The 20,461-nt window shown below is 44.9% G+C and overlaps 1 protein-coding gene across 1 annotated transcript in view; it reads right to left on the reverse strand.

The window, feature by feature from the left end:
- LOC123426165 (probable polyribonucleotide nucleotidyltransferase 1, chloroplastic) overlaps nucleotides 1-12,690 on the reverse strand; it is a 47,109-nt gene extending 34,419 nt beyond the window's left edge. The window contains exons 1-7 of the mRNA XM_045109938.1: nucleotides 12,280-12,690; nucleotides 2,050-2,118; nucleotides 1,275-1,381; nucleotides 1,131-1,173; nucleotides 968-1,051; nucleotides 751-815; nucleotides 491-647 (exon numbers count right to left, since the gene is read on the reverse strand). Of these exons, the coding sequence (XP_044965873.1) occupies nucleotides 491-647; nucleotides 751-815; nucleotides 968-1,051; nucleotides 1,131-1,173; nucleotides 1,275-1,381; nucleotides 2,050-2,118; nucleotides 12,280-12,576 (822 nt within the window). The 5' untranslated portion in view covers nucleotides 12,577-12,690. The remainder of the gene's footprint in view (nucleotides 1-490; nucleotides 648-750; nucleotides 816-967; nucleotides 1,052-1,130; nucleotides 1,174-1,274; nucleotides 1,382-2,049; nucleotides 2,119-12,279) is intronic.
- Between the last annotated feature and the right edge of the window lie 7,771 nt (nucleotides 12,691-20,461).

The following is a 20,461-nucleotide window of genomic DNA, read 5'->3' on the forward strand; positions in this document are numbered from 1 at the left end:
CTGGAAGCTGCACTATATAAAGGTCCTAGCCCCTAACCTCAAGATCATTGTGAGCGGAACCACGGAAAAGGATCGAAGAATAGGGGTAGACCGTGTGCGCAATTTTTATTGCAGTAATGAAGCTTCCATTATGCCACATTTGGTCTAGTTAACCACATTTAGCACGCATCTGGTTTCCTGCCAAAATTCCAGAAAGGTTCACTCTGATTGGCCTGCTTATTCATTTTCTTGCCAGATTTGAAATTTGGTCAATTCATGGGCCACTGATTCGGTAACCAAATGCTGGGTAAGGAAAACAATTGGCGCAAACCAAACAAGGCTTAACATAGCTGCTAGCCAGAGAATTAATGCACAACTAACTATCAAGAAAACTAGAAGATTTAAGAGACTGATAGGCAAACACCCGACCAATAGGTGAATATTCTTTTCTTTAAGCAAAATGAGCTGGGGAAAGTATATGTGCAACTGTAAACAAAACTTGAGCACAAACCTCTATCATCAATATAGCACTATCGGTCCCAGCCATCATCAAATCCAATTCCGAGTCTTCCATTTGTTCAGTTGTTGGGTTAACAACAAACTGATCATTAATCATACCGATTCTTACGCCAGCAATTGTTTGTTTATTTGGAACTTCAGAGAGTGCCCTGCAGAGATAGCTTGGTGATAAATAAGAGCAGCTGAAATACTTTTTTGGGTCAAAATTCACAGAACAACACTTGATTAATCCAATATTTTCATTTAACCTACATGGCGATACCAGCAGCTGTAACAGCCACGCAATCAGGGGAATGAAGACCATCATAACTGAAAACCTGCAATAAGAAGAATTTATTTGTTGATCGTATGAATAATAAAGCTCGTAAATGAAAAACAAGTATTCGGTGGAATTGATGACACATTGTGCTCAAACTCGAAAATGATGCTATAATATATGTATGTACACACACAAAAATCATTGGATTACCCAGGATAGAATCTGAGTTTCGTAGTAGAACCCCTTGGGCATAGTAGGGCGTAGAGGCCGATCTATCAATCTACATACTAAAACCTGTAATTAAAGCAAGAAAGAAACTATAATGAGCCGACAAATAAAACAAATCAATATAGCAAAAGTTTTTATAGTGAACCTCGTGGTCTTTTGCCCTTCCTTCTCGTTTAAAAAAACCACCACTACGTTGCATAAAAAAATAAGAGTAGAGTGAATGAAAATACACAAAACACAGGTGATAGTTGATGACACAAATGGCAAGAACTACTTTGGGTTTCTGTACCTAGTTCTTCCAGCAGCTGAAAGGCGCTCCTGATAGTGAACCGACATTGGGAAAAAATCAGAAGGATCGCTTGGAGTATCAGCCATGCAAACAGAACAGTAGACAATCTGCAGTGCAAATAGGAATTTTAGTTAAGTATGCAAAAGTTTCGACGTTACTGGAAAACAGCGATAATCATCAGATCTCTGTCTTAGTTCAAAAAGAGTACGCTTAAACGGCGGTATGTGTAGGAAAATTTGGTGTGCCCTGGAAGTGACATGAAGAAATTATGAGAGCGAGATGATGACAGAAGGAACAAGGCAGGTTTATCTGGTTGCAATGCACACTCAAGCACAGAATTACGAACAGCAACAAGTTCATGGGAGCCTAAAGTGTGGGAAAAGTTGGAAGAGTGTTCAGATTCCTGCTATGCCCATGGCATGAAATGAATACATTACAGGGCATGGAAGCTACTAGTCTACCACCGATAATTGATTTTTGAGACAGGTAGCTACACAAGGCATAGTACAAATGTAAGTCTATAGCCAATTACAGGAAAATTGACCCATAGTCATAATAGGACAACTGAATAGTCAAATGCTCCCACTAGAACTCTGAGAAAATTACAGCCCATTCTAGCACAACATAAAATCATTGGTGCACTGTCAATGGATTGAGTAGTCTAAATCATGCATTTCAAAATTTCGGTTCTTAGACCAGCTATATTATTTCATATGTGACTCACGTGTGCCAAGAAGAACGTGAGGTATTTATATACTAAATTTCAACCACTTACTGTTTCGCCATCTGTGACCATTACAGAACCACTAGCTTGCCTCCCAATGTGTCCTGTTTCCACTAATATCTGAGAGACCAAAAGAACCAATCCCGTTAAAAAGACATTCTCACGCTGCGTTAAACAACTGAACCAAAAATATATATACTAACTGTAAAAACTATCAGGCGAATAACAATAAACACATAATGACATAGTACCATTACCATAGGTATAAGCTTTGAACATTGAAGGACAACTTAGGAACTGCAATTATAGTTAATTAGGTATACATATGGAACCCACGTTCATATACTGCATGCACTACAATTCACTTTGGAGAGGTGCACATTGAAATGGGAGGGCAAGAACAGTTTTCTGCTGCATCAGTCTTTTCGTTTTCTTTCTTCGCGCAGAAGAAAAGCGATCTCATCTCGCTGCTTGCAACCAGCCTTCCAGCAGCGGCTCCCTGCTGACGATCTCTCGGTCATCAGTGGTGAGGGGTCGACAGATCTCGCTCATGCAGACCTGCATAATTGTAGGTTTAGGAGCCTAGTAGCTTAGGTTTTTGCCGTTCGACGTCTTGGCTCCAACGATAGTGACGAGGCAATGAATAAAGAAGCTCCAATCCATCCTTGACGTGGCACATCCCTGTGATGGAATTGTGTCCTCAGGCTCCGCTGTTGTGACGTCGTTTGCTCTGGCATCAACGCAAAGCACGGGAGGTTGTTCAGGAGCGGGTGCCGACGGTGATCAACATCGGCAACAGCTGGAAGACGGTGGATCGGGGTTGAAGGTTGACAGGTCAGGTTTCCTCCGACATCGTTGCGTGGGGGTGCCAGATTTGGACTTTGATGGACTATGATGGCGTGTCGAGGGTGCTGCCCCAGCCAGATTCTTTCAACGACAATGGCTTCGCATTTGGCTTGGAGGTCCACATTGCTATAGATCAGCGATGGAGCCACATCGAGCTTGGGTAAAGAGGTGTTCTGTCCCCATATCTTTTGGTGGTCGTTGTGGTGGTGTTGAAGGACGATGACTTCAAGCTCAAGGGATTTTTCGGTCTTGATTGTAATTCTACTTCTTCATACGCCCGACCCTTGCTTCACTAACAGCTTGCTTTGCGGCCTTCTTTGCCATCTTGAACTTCTCTATGTTGTCTGCACACCTGTCTAGATAAAGGCGTCTGAAACAATCTTTCTTCTCCTTAATAGCGTTTTGGACATCATCATTCAACACCACCACAGCTCTAGCCTAGCCCAACTCGTTTGGGACTAAAGGCTTTGTTGTTGTTGTTGTTGATGATGATGATGATTGTAATTCTACTTCTTGGCTGGGGTCTTTTGGGTTTAAGTTAGGGTTCTATTGTATTTTCAGCTCTATCATGTCGGTGCCTACGGAGCATGTATCTTACTCTATGTTATATGAATGAGACGCGTATCTCATCTCTACTAACTTTTTTTGTGAATGGGATGTATATAGACACATTTTAGTGTGTTTGTTCATTCATTCCAGCCCGTATGTAATCCATATTGAAATATCTAAAAACATCTTATATTTGTGAACGGCGGGGGTACTTAAAAAGAGCGTAAGGCCAACTCCAACGCACGAACCCAAATGGTCCGGCCGCGTCTGTTGGGGAGTAAACGGACAAAACAGGCCGCCCAACGTGCAGGAGCAATCAGACCAATGTCCGTTTTTGGTCTGCTTTCAACCCATTCCCGGTCCAACTTTGAGCCGCTTTTGCGGCCGGACGGACGGGCAGGACGCGCGCCCTTGTCCTCCCCCTAGCCAGCCCATCGGGGACACAGCCATTTTCCTCTAAACCTGCCCTTCACCTCCGCCCTCCGCCCACAGCCATCGTCGCCACCACCCCTATTCCCGGCCATATCGCCTTCCATCGAGGCCATCCGCCCCACAACCACGCCGTTTCATACACGGCCCACGCCCGCATTTTGGTAGAGCCTTTTGCCGGCGTTCGTGGTTCCTTGCTGTCGGTGGGGGAGAAGCTACAGCAACCGGCGCCAACCTTCGACCCCAACAACTTCTGCCAGCTGCTGCAGTGCCGCAGGGCGCACACCCACCAACACTAACCTAACTTCGCGTACTGGACTTGCTCTTTCTGGCCGCATCTCCACCACGACCGCAAGGTGTTCAACAATTTGCTCACAAGGTATTCTAGATAGCGGCGATGAGTTTTTCTTTCGTCCTCGGATGATGAAGAGCTTGTGGTGGCTGCATTGGTCGTCCTCGACCACACTAGTAGGATGCAGCCTTGGTTCAGGGGATCAATCCCTGGCCATGCTCCGGCCTTGAACCGCAATAGGGAGAAAGGCCACACCCTTCTCTATGTCGATTACTTTGAGAATAGTGCACTCTTCAAAGCACACAAATTTTGTCGCCGCTTCCGTATGTCAAGACATGTGTTCAATCGTATTCGGGAGGGAGTGGTAGCATATGACCCATACTTTGAGTGCAAGGAGGATGCCTTTGGCAAGCTTGGCTTCTCTTCTTACCAGAAATGCACTGCGGCTGTTCGCATGCTTGCATATGGAATTCCCAGTGATCTTCTGGATGAGTATGTGCATATGAGTGAGTCCACATGTCTCTCAATGTATAGTTTCTGCAAGGCCGTGGTGGCAGTGTTCGGCCCTGAGTACCTGAGAGAGCCAAATGCTGCTGACACAAAGAGGTTGTTGGCGATCAATGCCGAGAGGGGCTTTCCGGGCATGCTTGATAGTATTGATTGTATGCACTTGAAGTGGAAGAACTGTCCATTTGCTTGGAAGGGGCAGTACAAGGGGCATGCGAAAGGTGCCATTGTCATACTTGAAGCGTGAAGCGGTGGCTTCACAAGATCTGTGGATATGGCATTCTTTCTTCGACATGGCTGGTTCTCATAATGATATCAGTGTTCTTCAACGTTCTCCAATTTTTGCAAGGCTTGCAGAAGGCCACTCCCCGGAAGTCAACTTTGAGGTCAATGGCCACCAATACAACAAGGGTTATTACCTGGCTGATGGTATCTATCCTCGGTGGTCCATTCTTGTGAAGACCATACCGATCCGCAAGGAGAGAAGAGACAGAGGTTTGCCCAAATGCTGGAGAGTGCTAGAAAGGATGTGGAGCGTGCTTTCGGTGTGCTTCAGTCTCAATGGGGTATCGTCCGAAACCCTGCATTGACATTGAGCACGCAGAAGCTTTGGGAGGTGATGATTGCTTGTGTGATCATGCACAATATGATCGTGGAGTATGAGCGTGGTGATAGCATCTACGACCAAGGGTTTGATTTTCAGGGTGAAAATGTTGAGCTTGAGCAGGCACTCCTGCAACCTTCGAACTGTTTGTCCATTTTCATCGTGAACTGTGTGATTGGCATACTCATGTCCAGCTTTGGGATGACTTGGTTGAGCACATGTGGACTCACATTGGCAACCAGAAGATCCGTCGGTTTAATTTCTTTTCACTAAAACAATTTTCAATTGGGTTGTAAGAGTATTTGATATTGTGTTTATTTTGATTGGCTTGTAATAATACTATTTCGGATGTGGAACTATTTTCTATGTTTGCTTTGAACTATTTGCTGCATGTTGATCTCGAACGGATGAGATGCGGCCAAAATACGTCCACGCATTGGGCGCACGGCCGGTGCATCCACAAATCCGGACCGATGCGGCCCCATTGCCACCCCCAAACGGATAAAAAGCGGACGAAACAGACGTCTGTTTGGGGTCGTGCGTTGGAGTTGGCCCAAGGCTCCATCTTACGTCATTCTTCGTCCCCACCACCTCTTAGTCCGTGAATTTATTATGGTAGGTTGTTTCTTAGATCATGGTTAATAGTATAGCCAACTGTCGGCCATAAGAAGTTGCCATGTCATATATAGTCGACCTAATAGTTAACACGTACTCCCTCCGTTCGGAAATACATGTCATAGGAATGGATGTACCTGTTAGAGTTATAATATAAGTCATGTACCCTTTTGTATTTATCCCAATATATAAGGGGTTTCCTGCATATAGTCCACCACCTGTACATGTATATATACTGGCCTATGGCCTCATGGGAATACAAGTTGCTTATTCCTAACATGGTATTAGAGCTAGGTTAACTTTTGCACGCCGCAACTCGTGCTGTTGATCCGCTCCTCCTCTCATCCTCGTCGCCGGATCCCGTCCAGAACCGACTGCTCTCGCGGCGGTTCCCGGACTTCAGGCGCCCATCCGCTCCTGGATCTCGCCCAGCCAGGATCCAGCGAGAAGCCGTCTCGGATCGCTCTCTGGGAAGGCTGGCCCCTCTTTTTTAGCTTCTGGTGAGAAGGCTCCGTCTCGTGTCAATCTCCACGTGAAGCCACCAGGCTCGAGCAGTACTAGTTCCTGTTGCTCTACGCCGCTGTCTGTTGTGTTCCTGTTGCTGTTTGCATGCACAGGAACCAGGATCCCATCAATCTCTCTCTCACGTTGGAGCAATCAATCTCACGTGAAGGCACCCTCCAGCGAGAAGCCGTCTCGTATCCAAATCCAGACGGGATCCAGATCGAGTGCCTCCACCTGCTGCTGCTCCAAATCCAGACGGGATTCCTGCTGCAGATCCAAATCCAGACGGGATCCCGATCGAGCGTCTCCTCCTGCTTTGACTTCGATCGGGATGCAAGTCGCTGCCTCGTCGTCTGTTTTGCTCCCGCCGGCCCTCTCTAATCTGCAACTCCCGTGAGTTCTAAAAAAAATGTCTGCTTCATCCGGTTACGTTGTTGTTCCTCGTTGTCCGGTGATCTTTGATGGCACTAATTACACCGAGTTCATTGGCTTCATGCGCATTCACATGCGTGGCATCCGCCTATGGGGTTTCCTTTCTGGTGAGGTCTGTTGTCCGCCATGTCCGGTTCCTCCCGTGGCTCCCACTCCGCCGACCCCACCGGCTTTTCCTGCAGATGCTACTCAGGCTGCCAAGGATGCGGCTAAGCTTGCTGATGAGGACGCTATCCGTGCTTATGATGAGAAGGTCTTGGCTTATGAGGAGGCTCTTCAGACATATCATGGTGCTCTGTCTGCTTACACCCAGTGGCTTGATGATGATGCTCGTGCTGCAGCTGTTTTCACTGCTAGCGTTCTGCCTCAGTTTGCCTCTGAGTTTCTGGGCCTTCCTACTGGGTTTGAGATGTGGACTCGCCTTCGTCAGCGCTATGAGCCCTCGGGTGATGCCTTATACCTCTCTGTGGTCCGTCAGGAGCATGCTCTTCAGCAGGGTGACTCTACTGTTGATGACTTCTATGCACAGAGTTCTACTATCTGGCGCCAGCTTGATTCTCTCCTCAGTGCTGGTTGTCGTACTTGCCCCTGTTGCCAGGCTGTCCAGGCCGACTTGGAGTTTCATCGCGTCTACGAGTTCCTGTCTCGGCTCCGTAAGGAGTTTGAGCCCCGGCGTGCTCAGTTGTTTGCTCGTGGCCGTATTTCTCTCATGGAGGCGCTTTCTGAGATTCGTGCTGAGGAGACTCGCTTACGTGGTGCTGGTTTGCTGGAGGTTCCCTCGGTGCTCGCTGCTCGGACTTTTTCTACGCCACCTGCTGCACCGACCCCTTCTCGCTCGAGTGCTCCGCCGCTCTTGCCCACTCCTTCTGGCGGCTCAGGTCGCCCCCGTCCACATTGTAACTACTGCAACAATGATGGTCATATTGAGTCCCACTGCTACGCGAAGAAGAAACACTTGCGCAAGGCGCGGTCATCATCTACAGCGACTTTGTCATCTACCTCGACAGCTTCAGCCATCGCTTTGACTGAGCAGGATATTCTGAGACTTAAGCGTCTGCTCGCTGCTTCAGGTTCTTCCTCAACGGGTACTGTTGGTTCTGTGACTGAGGCTTCCCGCACTGAGCAACCACCTTCTACACAGTCAGGTACATCCCCATGGGTTCTGGACTCTGGAGCTTCCTTTCATATGATTTCTAATTCTTCCACTCTGTCCTCTCTTCGATCGCTTGATTCTCCTATTCATGTCCTCACCGCTGATGGTACTCCCCTTCCTGTCGTTAGTAGAGGCACTCTTACCACTCCTTATTCTGTTCCTGATGTTGCTCATGTTCCTCGACTTACCATGAATTTGTTTTCCGCTGGTCAACTTACTGATTCTGGTTGTCGTGTCATCCTTGACCTTGACTCTTGTTCTGTCCAGGACCGTCGCACGCACACTCTGGTTGGGGCTGGTCCTCGCCGCCGTGATTCTGAGGGTCTTTGGGAGTTGGACTGGCTTCATGTTCCTTCCGCTGCCCACTCTATCGCCAGTTCTTCCGCTTTGGTCGCCTCGGCTACTGGTTCATTCCAGCAGTGGCATCATCAACTTGGTCATCTGTGTGGTTCTCGTTTGTCGTCGTTAGTTCGTCGAGGTCTTCTGGGGTCTGTCTCAGGAGATGCCTCCTTAGAGTGTCAGGGTTGTCGTCTTGGCAAGCAGATTCAGTTACCATATCCACATAGTGAGTCAGTGTCTAAGCGTCCTTTTGATTTAGTCCATTCCGATGTATGGGGTCCGACTCCCTTCGCTTCGAAAGGGGGTCATAAATACTATATTATTTTCATAGATGACTTCTCTCGTTACACATGGCTTTATTTCATGACTTCTCGTAGTGAGGTGTTGTCCATTTATAAGCGTTTTGCTGCCATGGTTCATACTCAGTTCTCTTCTCCCATTCGTGTGTTTCGTGCTGACTCCGCTGGCGAGTATATCTCTAAGATGTTGCGTGGTGTTCTTGCTGAGCAAGGGACTCTCTCTCAATTCTCTTGTCCTGGTGCTCATGCTCAGAATGGCGTGGCTGAGCGCAAGCATCGTCATCTTCTTGAGACGGCTCGTGCATTGATGATTGCTGCCTCTCTCCCGCCTCATTTTTGGGCTGAGGCCGTCTCCACCTCCACCTATCTCATCAATTTCCAGCCTTCCGCTGCTCTACAGGGTGGTGTTCCTTCCGAGCGTCTTTTTGATCGTTCTCCTGATTATTCGATGCTTCGCTTGTTTGGTTGTGTTTGCTATGTTCTTCTTGCCCCCCGCGAACGCACCAAACTGACCGCTCAGTCTGTTGAGTGTGTCTTCTTAGGCTATAGTGATGAGCATAAGGGCTATCGTTGTTGGGATCCTATCGGTCGTCGGATGCGTATCTCTCGGGATGTGACTTTCGATGAGTCTCGTCCCTTCTACCCACGCCCATCTTCCTCGACCTTTTCAGTGGAGGATGTCTCTTTTCTCACTTTTCCTGACACACCTATCACACCTGTCGAGCCTTTGCCTATTCGTTCCGCTCCCTCTGCTTCTCCATCTCCAATCGATTTGTCGCCACCATCTTCCACGGTCTCCTCGTCTAGCATGTCACCGGAGTCTACACCTTCCTCTCCGGTGACTTCTTCGTCGTCACTCCCCGATTCTACCTTGGCGATTCCTCCTTCCATTGTTCCATCTTTTCCTCAGTGTTACACTCGTCGTTCACGTTCTGTGGATGTGTCGTCATCCTCATCTCAGCCTACTTATGGTTTGCGTTCTCGTCCTCGTCCGCCTGTTGATCGCTTTGGATTTTCCACCGCTGGTGCTGCTGTTCTTGAGCCGACTACTTATCATCAGGCTGTTGTTCATCCTGAATGGCAGTTTGCGATGGCAGAGGAGATTGCTGCTCTTGAACGCACTGGTACGTGGGATCTTGTTTCCCTTCCTCCCGGAGTTCATCCCATCACTTGTAAGTGGGTCTACAAGGTTAAGACTCGCTCTGATGGTTCTCTTAAGCGTCACAAAGCTCGTCTTGTGGCTCGTGGTTTTCAGCAGGAGCATGGTCGTGATTATGACGAGACTTTTGCTCCTGTGGCTCATATGACCACTGTTCGTACAGTTCTTGCCGTGGCCTCTACACGCCACTGGTCTATCTCTCAGCTTGATGTTAAGAATGCTTTTCTTAATGGTGAGCTGCGTGAGGTGTACATGCAGCCACCACCTGGGTATTCTGTTCCTGATGGCATGGTATGTCGTCTTCGTCACTCTCTCTATGGCCTTAAGCAAGCCCCCCGTGCCTGGTTTGAGCGTTTTGCCTCTGTGGTGACTGCCGCTGGTTTTTCACCCAGTGTTCATGATCCAGCATTATTTATTCACCTTTCTCCTCATGGTCGGACTCTTCTTCTTCTCTATGTTGATGATATGGTCATCACTGGGGATGACCCTGAGTATATTGCCTTTGTCAAGGCCCGTCTTAGTGAGCAGTTCCTTATGTCTGATCTTGGACCTCTTCGCTACTTTCTTGGGATTGAAGTTTCTTCTACCTCTGATGGCTTCTTTATATCCCAAGAAAAGTATATCCAGGATCTTCTTGCTCGTGCTGCTCTTACTGATGAGCGCATTGTTGAGACTCCTATGGAGCTCAATGTTCACCTATGCGCTACTGATGGTGATCCCCTGCCTGACCCGACGCGTTATCGTCATCTTGTTGGCAGTCTTGTTTACCTGGCTGTCACTCGTCCGGATATCTCTTAACCGGTTCATATTCTGAGTCAGTTCGTCTCTGCTCCCACATCGGTTCACTATAGTCATCTCCTCCGTGTTCTCCGATATCTTCGGGGCACGATCTCTCACCGTCTATTCTTTCCTCGCTCCAGTTCTTTACAGCTTCAGGCCTATTCGGATGCTACGTGGGCTAGTGATCCTTCAGATCGCCGTTCACTTTCTGCTTACTGTGTTTTTCTTGGTGGTTCTCTCATTGCCTGGAAGACGAAGAAACAGATTGCAGTTTCCCGTTCGAGTGCAGAGGCTGAGTTGCGAGCGATGGCTCTTTTAACGGCAGAGGTGACTTGGTTACGGTGGTTACTTCAGGATTTTGGTGTTTCTGTCACTACACCGACTCTACTCTTATCTGACAGTACAGGTGCTATTAGCATTGCGCGCGACCCTGTGAAGCATGAGCTCACCAAGCATATTGGCGTTGATGCTTTCTATGTGCGCGTTGCTGTGCAGGATCAGGTTATTGCTCTTCAGTATGTGCCTTCCGAGTTACAGTTGGCGGATTTCCTGACGAAGGCCCAGACTAGAGCACAACATGGCTTTTATCTCTCCAAACTCAGTGTTGTTCATCCACCATGAGTTTGAGGGAGGGTGTTAGAGTTATAATATAAGTCATGTACCCTTTTGTATTTATCCCAATATATAAGGGGTTTCCTGCATATAGTCCACCACCTGTACATGTATATATACTGGCCTATGGCCTCATGGGAATACAAGTTGCTTATTCCTAACAGTACCTAGATGTGTTTTAGTTCTAGATACATCCATTTTCATACATTTATGCGACAAGTAATTCCGGACGGAGGGAGTATATAGTAATAAGTTGCTAAGAAGTACTCCCTCCGTTTCAAAATATAAGACCTTTTAGAGATTTTACTAGGAGACTACATACGGAGCAAAATGAATGAATTTATGCTCTGAAATGTGTCTATGTACATTCATATGTAGTTCATAGTACAATCTCTAAAAGGTCTTGTATTTAGGAACGGAGGGAGTATTACTTTATTAATACATGACCCACCTTATATCCTCACAATGTTTTTTTACATCCTCACAATGTTTCTTGAGGCCCGTGCTACAGCCGGCCGGCTTCCCTTCTCTCTCATCCAACTCAACAAAAATATACTCCCTCCGTCCGAAAATACTTGTCTTAGAGATGAATGTATCTAGACTTATTTTAGTTATAGATACATCCATTATATTCATTTTTGGGACAAGTATTTTCAGACGGAGGGAGTAATACATTAATCATTGTACCTTATTATACTTGGGAATTCCTTATACTTGCTCTTATGGTAAACCTAGTGCCGGTCAGACATCTTTGGTAACCCGATAAATAGCAATAAATTCATGATCCATAAACAAATAAATATCAATCAATCAATTAGCTTTGGTAACCCAATAAAGCAGATCAATCAGGGACGAATACCTATTTACTCAATTTAAGAAATGACAGAAAAAATATGATTTACAACCAAAACATAATACTATTATTTTGTCTAATTGTTTTGCATGAAGCTTTGTCCCGTATAGTCCTCTTGTTGTGTTAAAAAAACATTTGGTCCCCGTGGCAACGCGCACATACATGGTTACCTTACAAAAAGGTGCACACTGAAACAACCGAATGTCGCGCGACAGAGTTCAAAATCCCAATACTGCAATGCGCATACACTTAACAGGGCATTGCGCGCGGAAATGGAGGAACAGAAGGGGTATAGGCTAGCGGCTTACGTGGCGGTCGCCGACGGGAATTTTCACGGAGAACTTGGTCGGGCCGGAGCTGCTCGCCTCCTCGGCCGCCACCGCGGGCACCGCCTCGTGTCCTACGGCAGCCACAACTTTATCCCTCGCACCCCTCCGTCGCATTCGGCGCGAGGAGCCATGCGTGAGTGCCGCGACGCGCGGCGGCGCCACGCGGGAAAGGGGGAGCCACGCGTGAAGCGGCGGCGCGGTGTGCGGGAGAACGAAGGCGAGATGTGGCGGCGCCGGGAGGAGGAGATGGTGGAGCGTGGTGGGACTCGCGAGCATCTCTCGGCCGCGGGGGGGGGGGGGGGGGGGGGTGCGCACGGGCTGTAGAGTGGGAGAAGGGAGGCGGGCGGGCTGGAGGGAGGTAGGAAGACGGGAGGGTGGCGACGCGCCAAGAACCTTATCGCTTTCGGCTTCGTTTGCGTGGTTATCTACTTAAAAAATACTCCCTCTCTTTCAAAATAAATATCTAGATTTTATACTGTTTTAGAGATTGAAACACTTATTTTAGGACGGGTAATAGGAAAAAAAAAAGCAGATCCAACTTACAATCTAGTGGTAGTAGATAATCAAGGGTTTTAAATCATCGTTAACGAAATCTCTTCGTTAACACTTTGTTAACATCACAAAGCCCCACGTTATTTTGGTGAAGCGCCCCGAAACTGCACCAGCCCCACTCCTCTCTCCTTCCATTCCCGCCCGCCGCCTCCATCCATCTCGCCTCACCTGTCGCCTGCTTGCCTCGCCTGTCGCCTGCTCGCCCCGCCCGCCGCCTCCCTCCCGCTCAGCCCCGGCCGTTGCCTCCCCCCTCGCCCTGCCCTCCATCATACCCCACTGCCCCTCCGTTCCCCGCGCGCCCCGTCGTTCCACGCCGCCCCACGCTCTACTAGGAACAGAAACACCACGTCTTTAGGTTGGGAACTACTCCCACACTCGCGCAGCCGCCGCTCGCCTCACCTCACGCAACCGCCGATCGACCACTCGACGCGCTCCCGCCTCGCGTAGCCGCTTCTCGGCCCCGTCGGCGCTGCCTCTCATTTCCTATCCTTATGTAGCCATATTTTTTCATGACCTTTGCAGGTGCTCGACATTGTGTTGTGCGACATTGTGCTCAACGAATGCAATGGCATGGGGTAACAACCGCGTTCCGCCCTTTGCTTCATTAGTCGTGATCGATCATTTTGCATGTTTTTCTTATTTGTTGGTGACTTGTTGTCACCTGTGCGCCGCACGTTCGTTCCGGTAGGCCAGCCTTTGTTCTCGCGGACCATTGACGAACCCATCAAGTTAGGCCAGAGTATCGAAGGATGGAACGGGTTTTCCAAAGCATCACACCTACTTGCAGTGGATTGTCCCTCAACATAGGTCTGTGACATGTATTCCTTGCATTCTGTTTCCACTTACCTGCAACATGCTATGACAGGATGCAATGATGGGGAAATATTCTTACTTGCCAATAAATGTATTGTGAATTTTGGATTGCAAACATGTCATCGACGGCTTTGGTTTGAGGTGTGTTGCTGACTAATTTCATTGGGGAGGTTCTTGACAAGAAAGGTCTCTTTCGTGGCATTCATGACTTGACTATCTTAAGGTATGCACATTTTTGGTATCAAATATATGGCGACCAAGTTGTTGTGATGGTGGTATGGTATGTTTTCGTTTCACATTAAGAAGGCCCTTAGGGGTGTGAGAGTTGAGGCCGCCCACGGAGGAGAGGTGTGGAGGAAATATTGCATCGCTAACTTGACAAAGCAGACTAGCGGAGATTTAAGGTTTGAATTATCGACCAGTGAAACCAAGAGTGTGAGGGAGTACTTTAGAGAAACTTACAAGCTGCAACTACCTTGCTATTTTTCCCTGCGTGCAAGTTGGTACACAGCAGAAAACCAACTATCCTCCAATGAAGGTTTGTGCAAATGGAGTCCAAGTTGTTGTTGTGATGGCATGGTAAGACAACTCAACTCATCGGTTGTGGCAAAATGATCTCCCTACAAGTAATGACTAATTTGCATATATGATCTGGTTCTTTGTATGAATTAGGTGCCTCTCTCAAAAAATAAAAATACAAATGCAAGCCGAGCCACAGCCCCCACCTATCCTCCAACATAGGCTCACTTCCAAAAAAGCCCACAAATCAGCCCTGGCGTATTCGCCTCCCCGCCGCTAAGCCACACGCAAACCGTCAATGCATCGACTCGAACTCGTCATGGACGTCGTGGGATGCAAGAGCCACCGTTGTTGTGGCCGTGGATGCACACCTTCAATTTCTCCAAGTTTGAGTTCTTATATTTGGATGGAAAACCCATTCTTTTTTGTTGCTGAGGCTACTCGTGCCCACCTATGATGTGCAGTTTGTTTTTTAATCTAGTTGTATGCAGGTTCGTCGAAAGGGGAGCGAGTTTTCAGGTGACATGCTACTCTGGATTTCTGTTGCATGTTTAGATGTGATAACTGTCCCAGTCAGCCATTAAGATGAGACTATTGATCTAAATTATGTAATGTTGAAATTATTGCCTTGTGTCGTTAAATTTTCTTCTTCTATGGGTTAATTAACAGTGATAAAATTTTGAACATGTAGAGCACCAATCCAGATGGATTGTGCAACGTTTGGATGTAAGATGAGATTTTGATGGAAGTGGACGGGAAAGAATACAAGTATGAAAGAGAAAACTCTTTCCTTTTTGTTCCACGTTCTACTTACATGCAATCATCTACCACATCTATATCACTAGATTGCAAGCTTTTGTTTTTCATACTACTCAACTCGGATTTATCAACATTTTCTTGAAACATGGTTGTGTAAGCTTTTGATTGACCTTATAATATTTACCATGCCTTGTCTAATTTTATTACTTTTGACAAACAAAATGGACACCACAAATTCTGATGAATTCTCTTAAACTGTATAAATTGTAGATGAACCTACATGAGGGGCAATTAACCTTGTTCTCGTGCCTCTTCCAACTTTTTTGTGCTATAGTTATATATTTAATTTAAAATGACCCTTAATAATAGTTTGTTTAAGTCTCAAGTAGGCATCAGTAACATATGTCCTCTTTCTATTGAAATATGGCATTCTTTCTTGATTCTTGTTGGTTACGACATCCATTATTTCTTAACTTTTGCGGGTTATGACATCCATTATTTCTTAACTCTCGATGAGGTGACTAAGCATGGGGAGGTGGAGTACAAAGCCTCATGCAGACTACTCATAAGCGAGTGTCGCCAGCAGCGGCACAAAGACGAGCCTCTTTCGTTATGAGGTTCTGCCCTCACGTTGGACCGAGGGGCTTCTCCAACGCGTCTGGATCAACGACATCCAGGGCACCTTGGACCTGTGGATCTTGTGTTGGATGGAGTCCGGTGATCTCCATATTCATTAGCGAGCAGCAAGATATTGGTCATCATCACCTCACAACTTATTGTTTCAAAACCTGCAACATCAAGAGATTTGTTTGGTTTGATTAGAGCGGATGAAGGAGAATAAACTATTGTGGTAACTATTGCAACTTCAAGAGAATATTTTATTTTGTTGTGTGAGTTTTGAGTATATTAGTTTTTTGTGTGTCTACGGAAGACAAAATATGTGTATGAAGTTGTAAAGAAACTTGAGGATAAGTACAAATTGTGAGAGAGAAATAGCGATATCGAAAGTGCCTCCGAGAACCACTCCTTACTAGAGGGAAGGAGCAGATGGTCGATTTCACTGGTCTGCGAAGTGCTCACATTTGCTGCTCCACGTTTTTTCTTCCACACTTTCTTAGGGATGACTTTCTTGAGTTATGACAACATTGACATTATAGCGTCTTCTTTTTCTTTGTTTTAATTTTTTCTTTCATGCAAGCCATATATATAAATACGTTGTTAAAACTGATGTACTTCATTTGGAGCTGTCGCCAGTTGCATTGACCAAGCCAAACAAGGACAAGACCCCACTGGAAAAAGCACCAAGAAGTTGTGCATGGAGATGAATTGGAGTGATGACAAAAGTTTCGTATATATTCATGACAATGCATCTCATAGTTCATGTCATTTCTCATTTCCTTTGACTACTGATCTTTTTCATTTGGCGCTCTTTTTATTACTATTATCTCTTGTCTCTTTGGTTCACTCTTTTATGTTGCAGCTATATGCAAGAATGCTACATGTTTGTTGTTTATGTGATCATATATTTAGCTTATTATGCCGTAATATTTTCAAGGAGCAGGAGATGCATTGCTAGGGAAAAGTAAAAAACGCTCTTATCAATACCATATTTGTTATCTATTCCCTCTGTTCCTAAATATTTGTCTTTCTAGAGATTCAACTATGGACTACATATGATGCAAAATGAATGAATCTACATTATAAATCATGTCTATATACATCCGTATGTAGTCTATAGTGAAATCTCTAAAAACACAAATATTTAGGAATAGATGGAGTATATTACTAAAAGGTTAAGCCATCCAGAAATCAATGCCAAGGTGTCCATCATCGTTTTAAAATTTAATTTGCATCATGGACAACAGTGCAATTATGATCATTGGATTCTTGATTATGTACATAACTTCAAGGTTAAGCCAGCTAGAGAATTGGGAACTATTTTGTAAGTTTGTCATAAATGTACATTCTATTGGATACACTTTCGAACATTTACACTTATGTGGCAATAGTGTTGAAAGCACGTGTGTTATGATTGTTCTACATAACTTCTTTTTATAACCCAATAAATTGCTCTCGCATTTTCGTCTTTGGTTGTTGGTGAACATGTCTTGGTGAGATGTTGCATCATAGGCATTTTGCTGGGATCAAGTCTTCCATTATGTGAGTGATGACACTCATCCTATACAAAAATAGCAGATTTAAAGATTAATGGTTTTGTGTTTGCTTCTCGACGTCGAATAATAGTCAAAGAGGCCTAGCTTGTTATTCTTAGGGATCAATCCATTTAAAAAGATTGGAGTCTAAAGATGTGCAAGCAAAGTTGATGATTGTATCTTTTTTGGACCCCCTTGATTCAAATTCATTTTGTCCTCACACAAGTTTAAAATATATTTTTCCCGACGAGGATAGGTCGTTATCTTGGAGTGTTAACTATTATTATGGGTTACATGCATTGTCAAAGAAAGAGAAATTTGACTTATGAATGAAATAAAAGATACACTTGTAAAATATAATGAAGGGAGTACCAAATTATTTTCCTATGCATTTCAGTTCCGGCATCCAGTATTAACTTCAATAAAAACGTGTGTTGCACATGCATGCTTACTAGTATATACTAGTCGTCAACCCTTGCTAGTGTATTTTAAACAGATGTATATAAGTGAATCTTTTAAAAAAACTATTTTGTAGACAAAAATTAGGGGATTGCTACACGTTTGTTGGATGATGTTTACAAAATATCCTTCACCTTGGTAGAATAGGATCGCGAGCTCGGCAAACGTTCGATCTTCTTCCCTACGCGCGCCGAACTATTTTTTTGTGAAACAAGACCTATGTTTTTGAAACAAGAACGCTGCTGCAAAAATGGTAGACATAGGATCGCTAGCTCGACAACCGTTCGATCTTCTTCCCGTGCGTGTGCCGAAATGTTTTTCTTTGAAACAAGACCTATGTTTCTTAAACAAGAACGTTGCTGCAGAAATGGTAGTCGTATGATCGCGAGCTCAAGAACTGTCCAATCTTCTTTCTGTGCGCGTGTCAAACCAATTTTCTTTGAAACAAGACCTATGTTTCTGAAATAAGAACATTGCTGCTGCAGAAATGGTAGCCATAGGATCATGAGCTCGGCAACCGTCTGATCTTCTTCCCGTGCGCGAGCCAAATCATTTTTTCTTCGAAACAAGACCTATGTTTCTGAAACAAGAACGCTGCTGCATAAATGGTGGCCGTAGGATCGCGGCCTGGGCAACCGTCCGATCTTCCTCCCGTTCGTGTGCCAAACCGTTTTTTCTTTCAAACAAGACCTATGTTTCTGAAACAAGAACGCAACTGCAGGAAAAAAAAGATCAACAATCGTGCGACAGAGTTGCGTCTTTCACCACTGCAACAAAGTTGTTGCAGAATATTTTGCACCATAGGTCTTGTTGCAGAAATCTTTGCAACACATGTCTTGTTGTAGAAATCGGCTAGAAATCCTCGTCGCCGTTGCCCTCCCAGCCGCACGAGTCTCCGTCTCTGCAAGCTCTCTTTTTCTCAAACAAATGCTCAGTTACGGAAAAACGTGGACACGGAGAGGCTTGCTCACGACAGTACAATCAAAAGTCAATCCAACGGACGCGGAGGTGGCGGGCGATCGGCCGACTAAAGGTAGGAGTTTCTCCAAAAATTATAATAATAATTACAACACAATTTTCTTTCATTAAATTGTTGATTGGAAAATTAACATCCATCATGGTTTACCAAATATTTTGCACTAATATTGCATTGTGTTATTATATTATTGTGATTGGTTGGTACCTCTAAACTTGCACTATATACCAATTAAAGGAAATGATCGTACATGACAACATGAAAATATTCACCAATATCTTCCTCCTTATATGTATACTAATTAAGATCCATAAATTATTTGTTAACAAAAATTACTCAAAGGATAAACATATATTCCATCACAAAAGTACAAGCTTTTCATTAACGGTGTGAATCTCAATCTTGCATGCTTCCCAAATCCACTATCTAAAACTCTGTGACACTAATATAGCTTGAAAGTGTGTGTGTGTGAGAGAGAGAAAGAGAACACAAACAATGGCTCCTTCGAACTCACTTAAAAAATGCATTTTAAAGTTTCATAAAAGTATACATCAAGATGTGTGCTCTATAACTTTAAACTAACAAATGTATGTGTCGTTCTATCTACCCCTTGCTATTTTAGATACTAGAGGCTGGGGCGCCACCTGGTGACGCCTTCGGAGGCAAGTCTGTGCGCACTTATCTTGTGTCGACATTATATTGTCATGTTTGATCCTGGTCTCATTAAAGTACATCAAAATGTGCATATGCTATAATATTAAAAGTTTTTGCTCTCTTTGATGTAGCCATATAAAATATTCATTAAAACCATTCCTTGATGAATCAATAAGAAAGAAACAAAATCTGAATAAGCTTACAACAAAATCAATTTTAGTGTATATATATGATATGTTGCTCTTCTATCTATAAAACAGAGAGATGGAAAAGGAGGAGAGAGAGAGAGAGAGCTGCAATTAGATGGAAACATGTATAAGAAAGAGGGAGGGACCAACACGAGTGGGAACAACGAAGCTGAGTATGACTGGTCGCTGCTCGAGGTAGACTAAGGGCAGAGGTGAAGGCTGAAGACCTAGGAGCAGGAGAGCTACTGCCTCCTGTCATCGAGTTGCTACTACTTCCTACCGTTATCCTCATCCATCTCTATGTCTCCTCACTCCACACCACCTGGACGGTGACTTTTTAGGAAAGAGATCTACAGGAATTGGGATGGAATCCAGTTGACCTAAGATGTTGGACAAAACAAATTGTCAGTGACATTTTCAGAAAAAGAGATGTACATCAGAGTAAGCAGACCTTCTAGAAAAACCATCATATACACGTACATGATGATCACAAAAAGTGAAGTGTTATGTGAGAATGGAACCTCACAATCTATATCAAAAAGATATCTTAACTGGAAATTTATACAACACGAGAAAATCACACTTGAGTAGTTATAATTACTTGGGAATTCAGATTCTTACTTTTCTTGTAAGAGGCCCAATATCCTTAATTACTCATAGAAAATTTAACTTAAACTACGAGTAAGTTCTAGTTGATGCATTTTATAGAAGTTCGGTTCTACAAAAGTACCGAAGGAAAGGTCTCAAGCTTTTAGCACTCTATAAAGGCCTCATGATTGTGCAAATTACACCTATAGGAACTACATCACCACAAACCAACAGGAGATACAAAGTAACCACCGTCACCTTGTCAAACCACACTCTGCCGGTCCTCTTCCTCGTCAGTCTGGCGTAATATGGTTAACATCACAAAAGGGCATGGATGTTACCTTGTTTAGTATCTGGAACATGTAATAACGAAAGGTGTCATAGAAGTCGAGAACAAAAATTTCCGTAGAAAGAAATAGAACCAAACCTCTTTGACAAAATGCAAGTTACCTTATTTTCAATTTAATCCGTGGTGTGTAAACCAAATAAGGAGACACAGT

This window comes from Hordeum vulgare, chromosome 2H (genome assembly GCF_904849725.1).
Source record: "Hordeum vulgare subsp. vulgare chromosome 2H, MorexV3_pseudomolecules_assembly, whole genome shotgun sequence".
Taxonomy (NCBI): Eukaryota; Viridiplantae; Streptophyta; class Magnoliopsida; order Poales; family Poaceae; genus Hordeum; species Hordeum vulgare.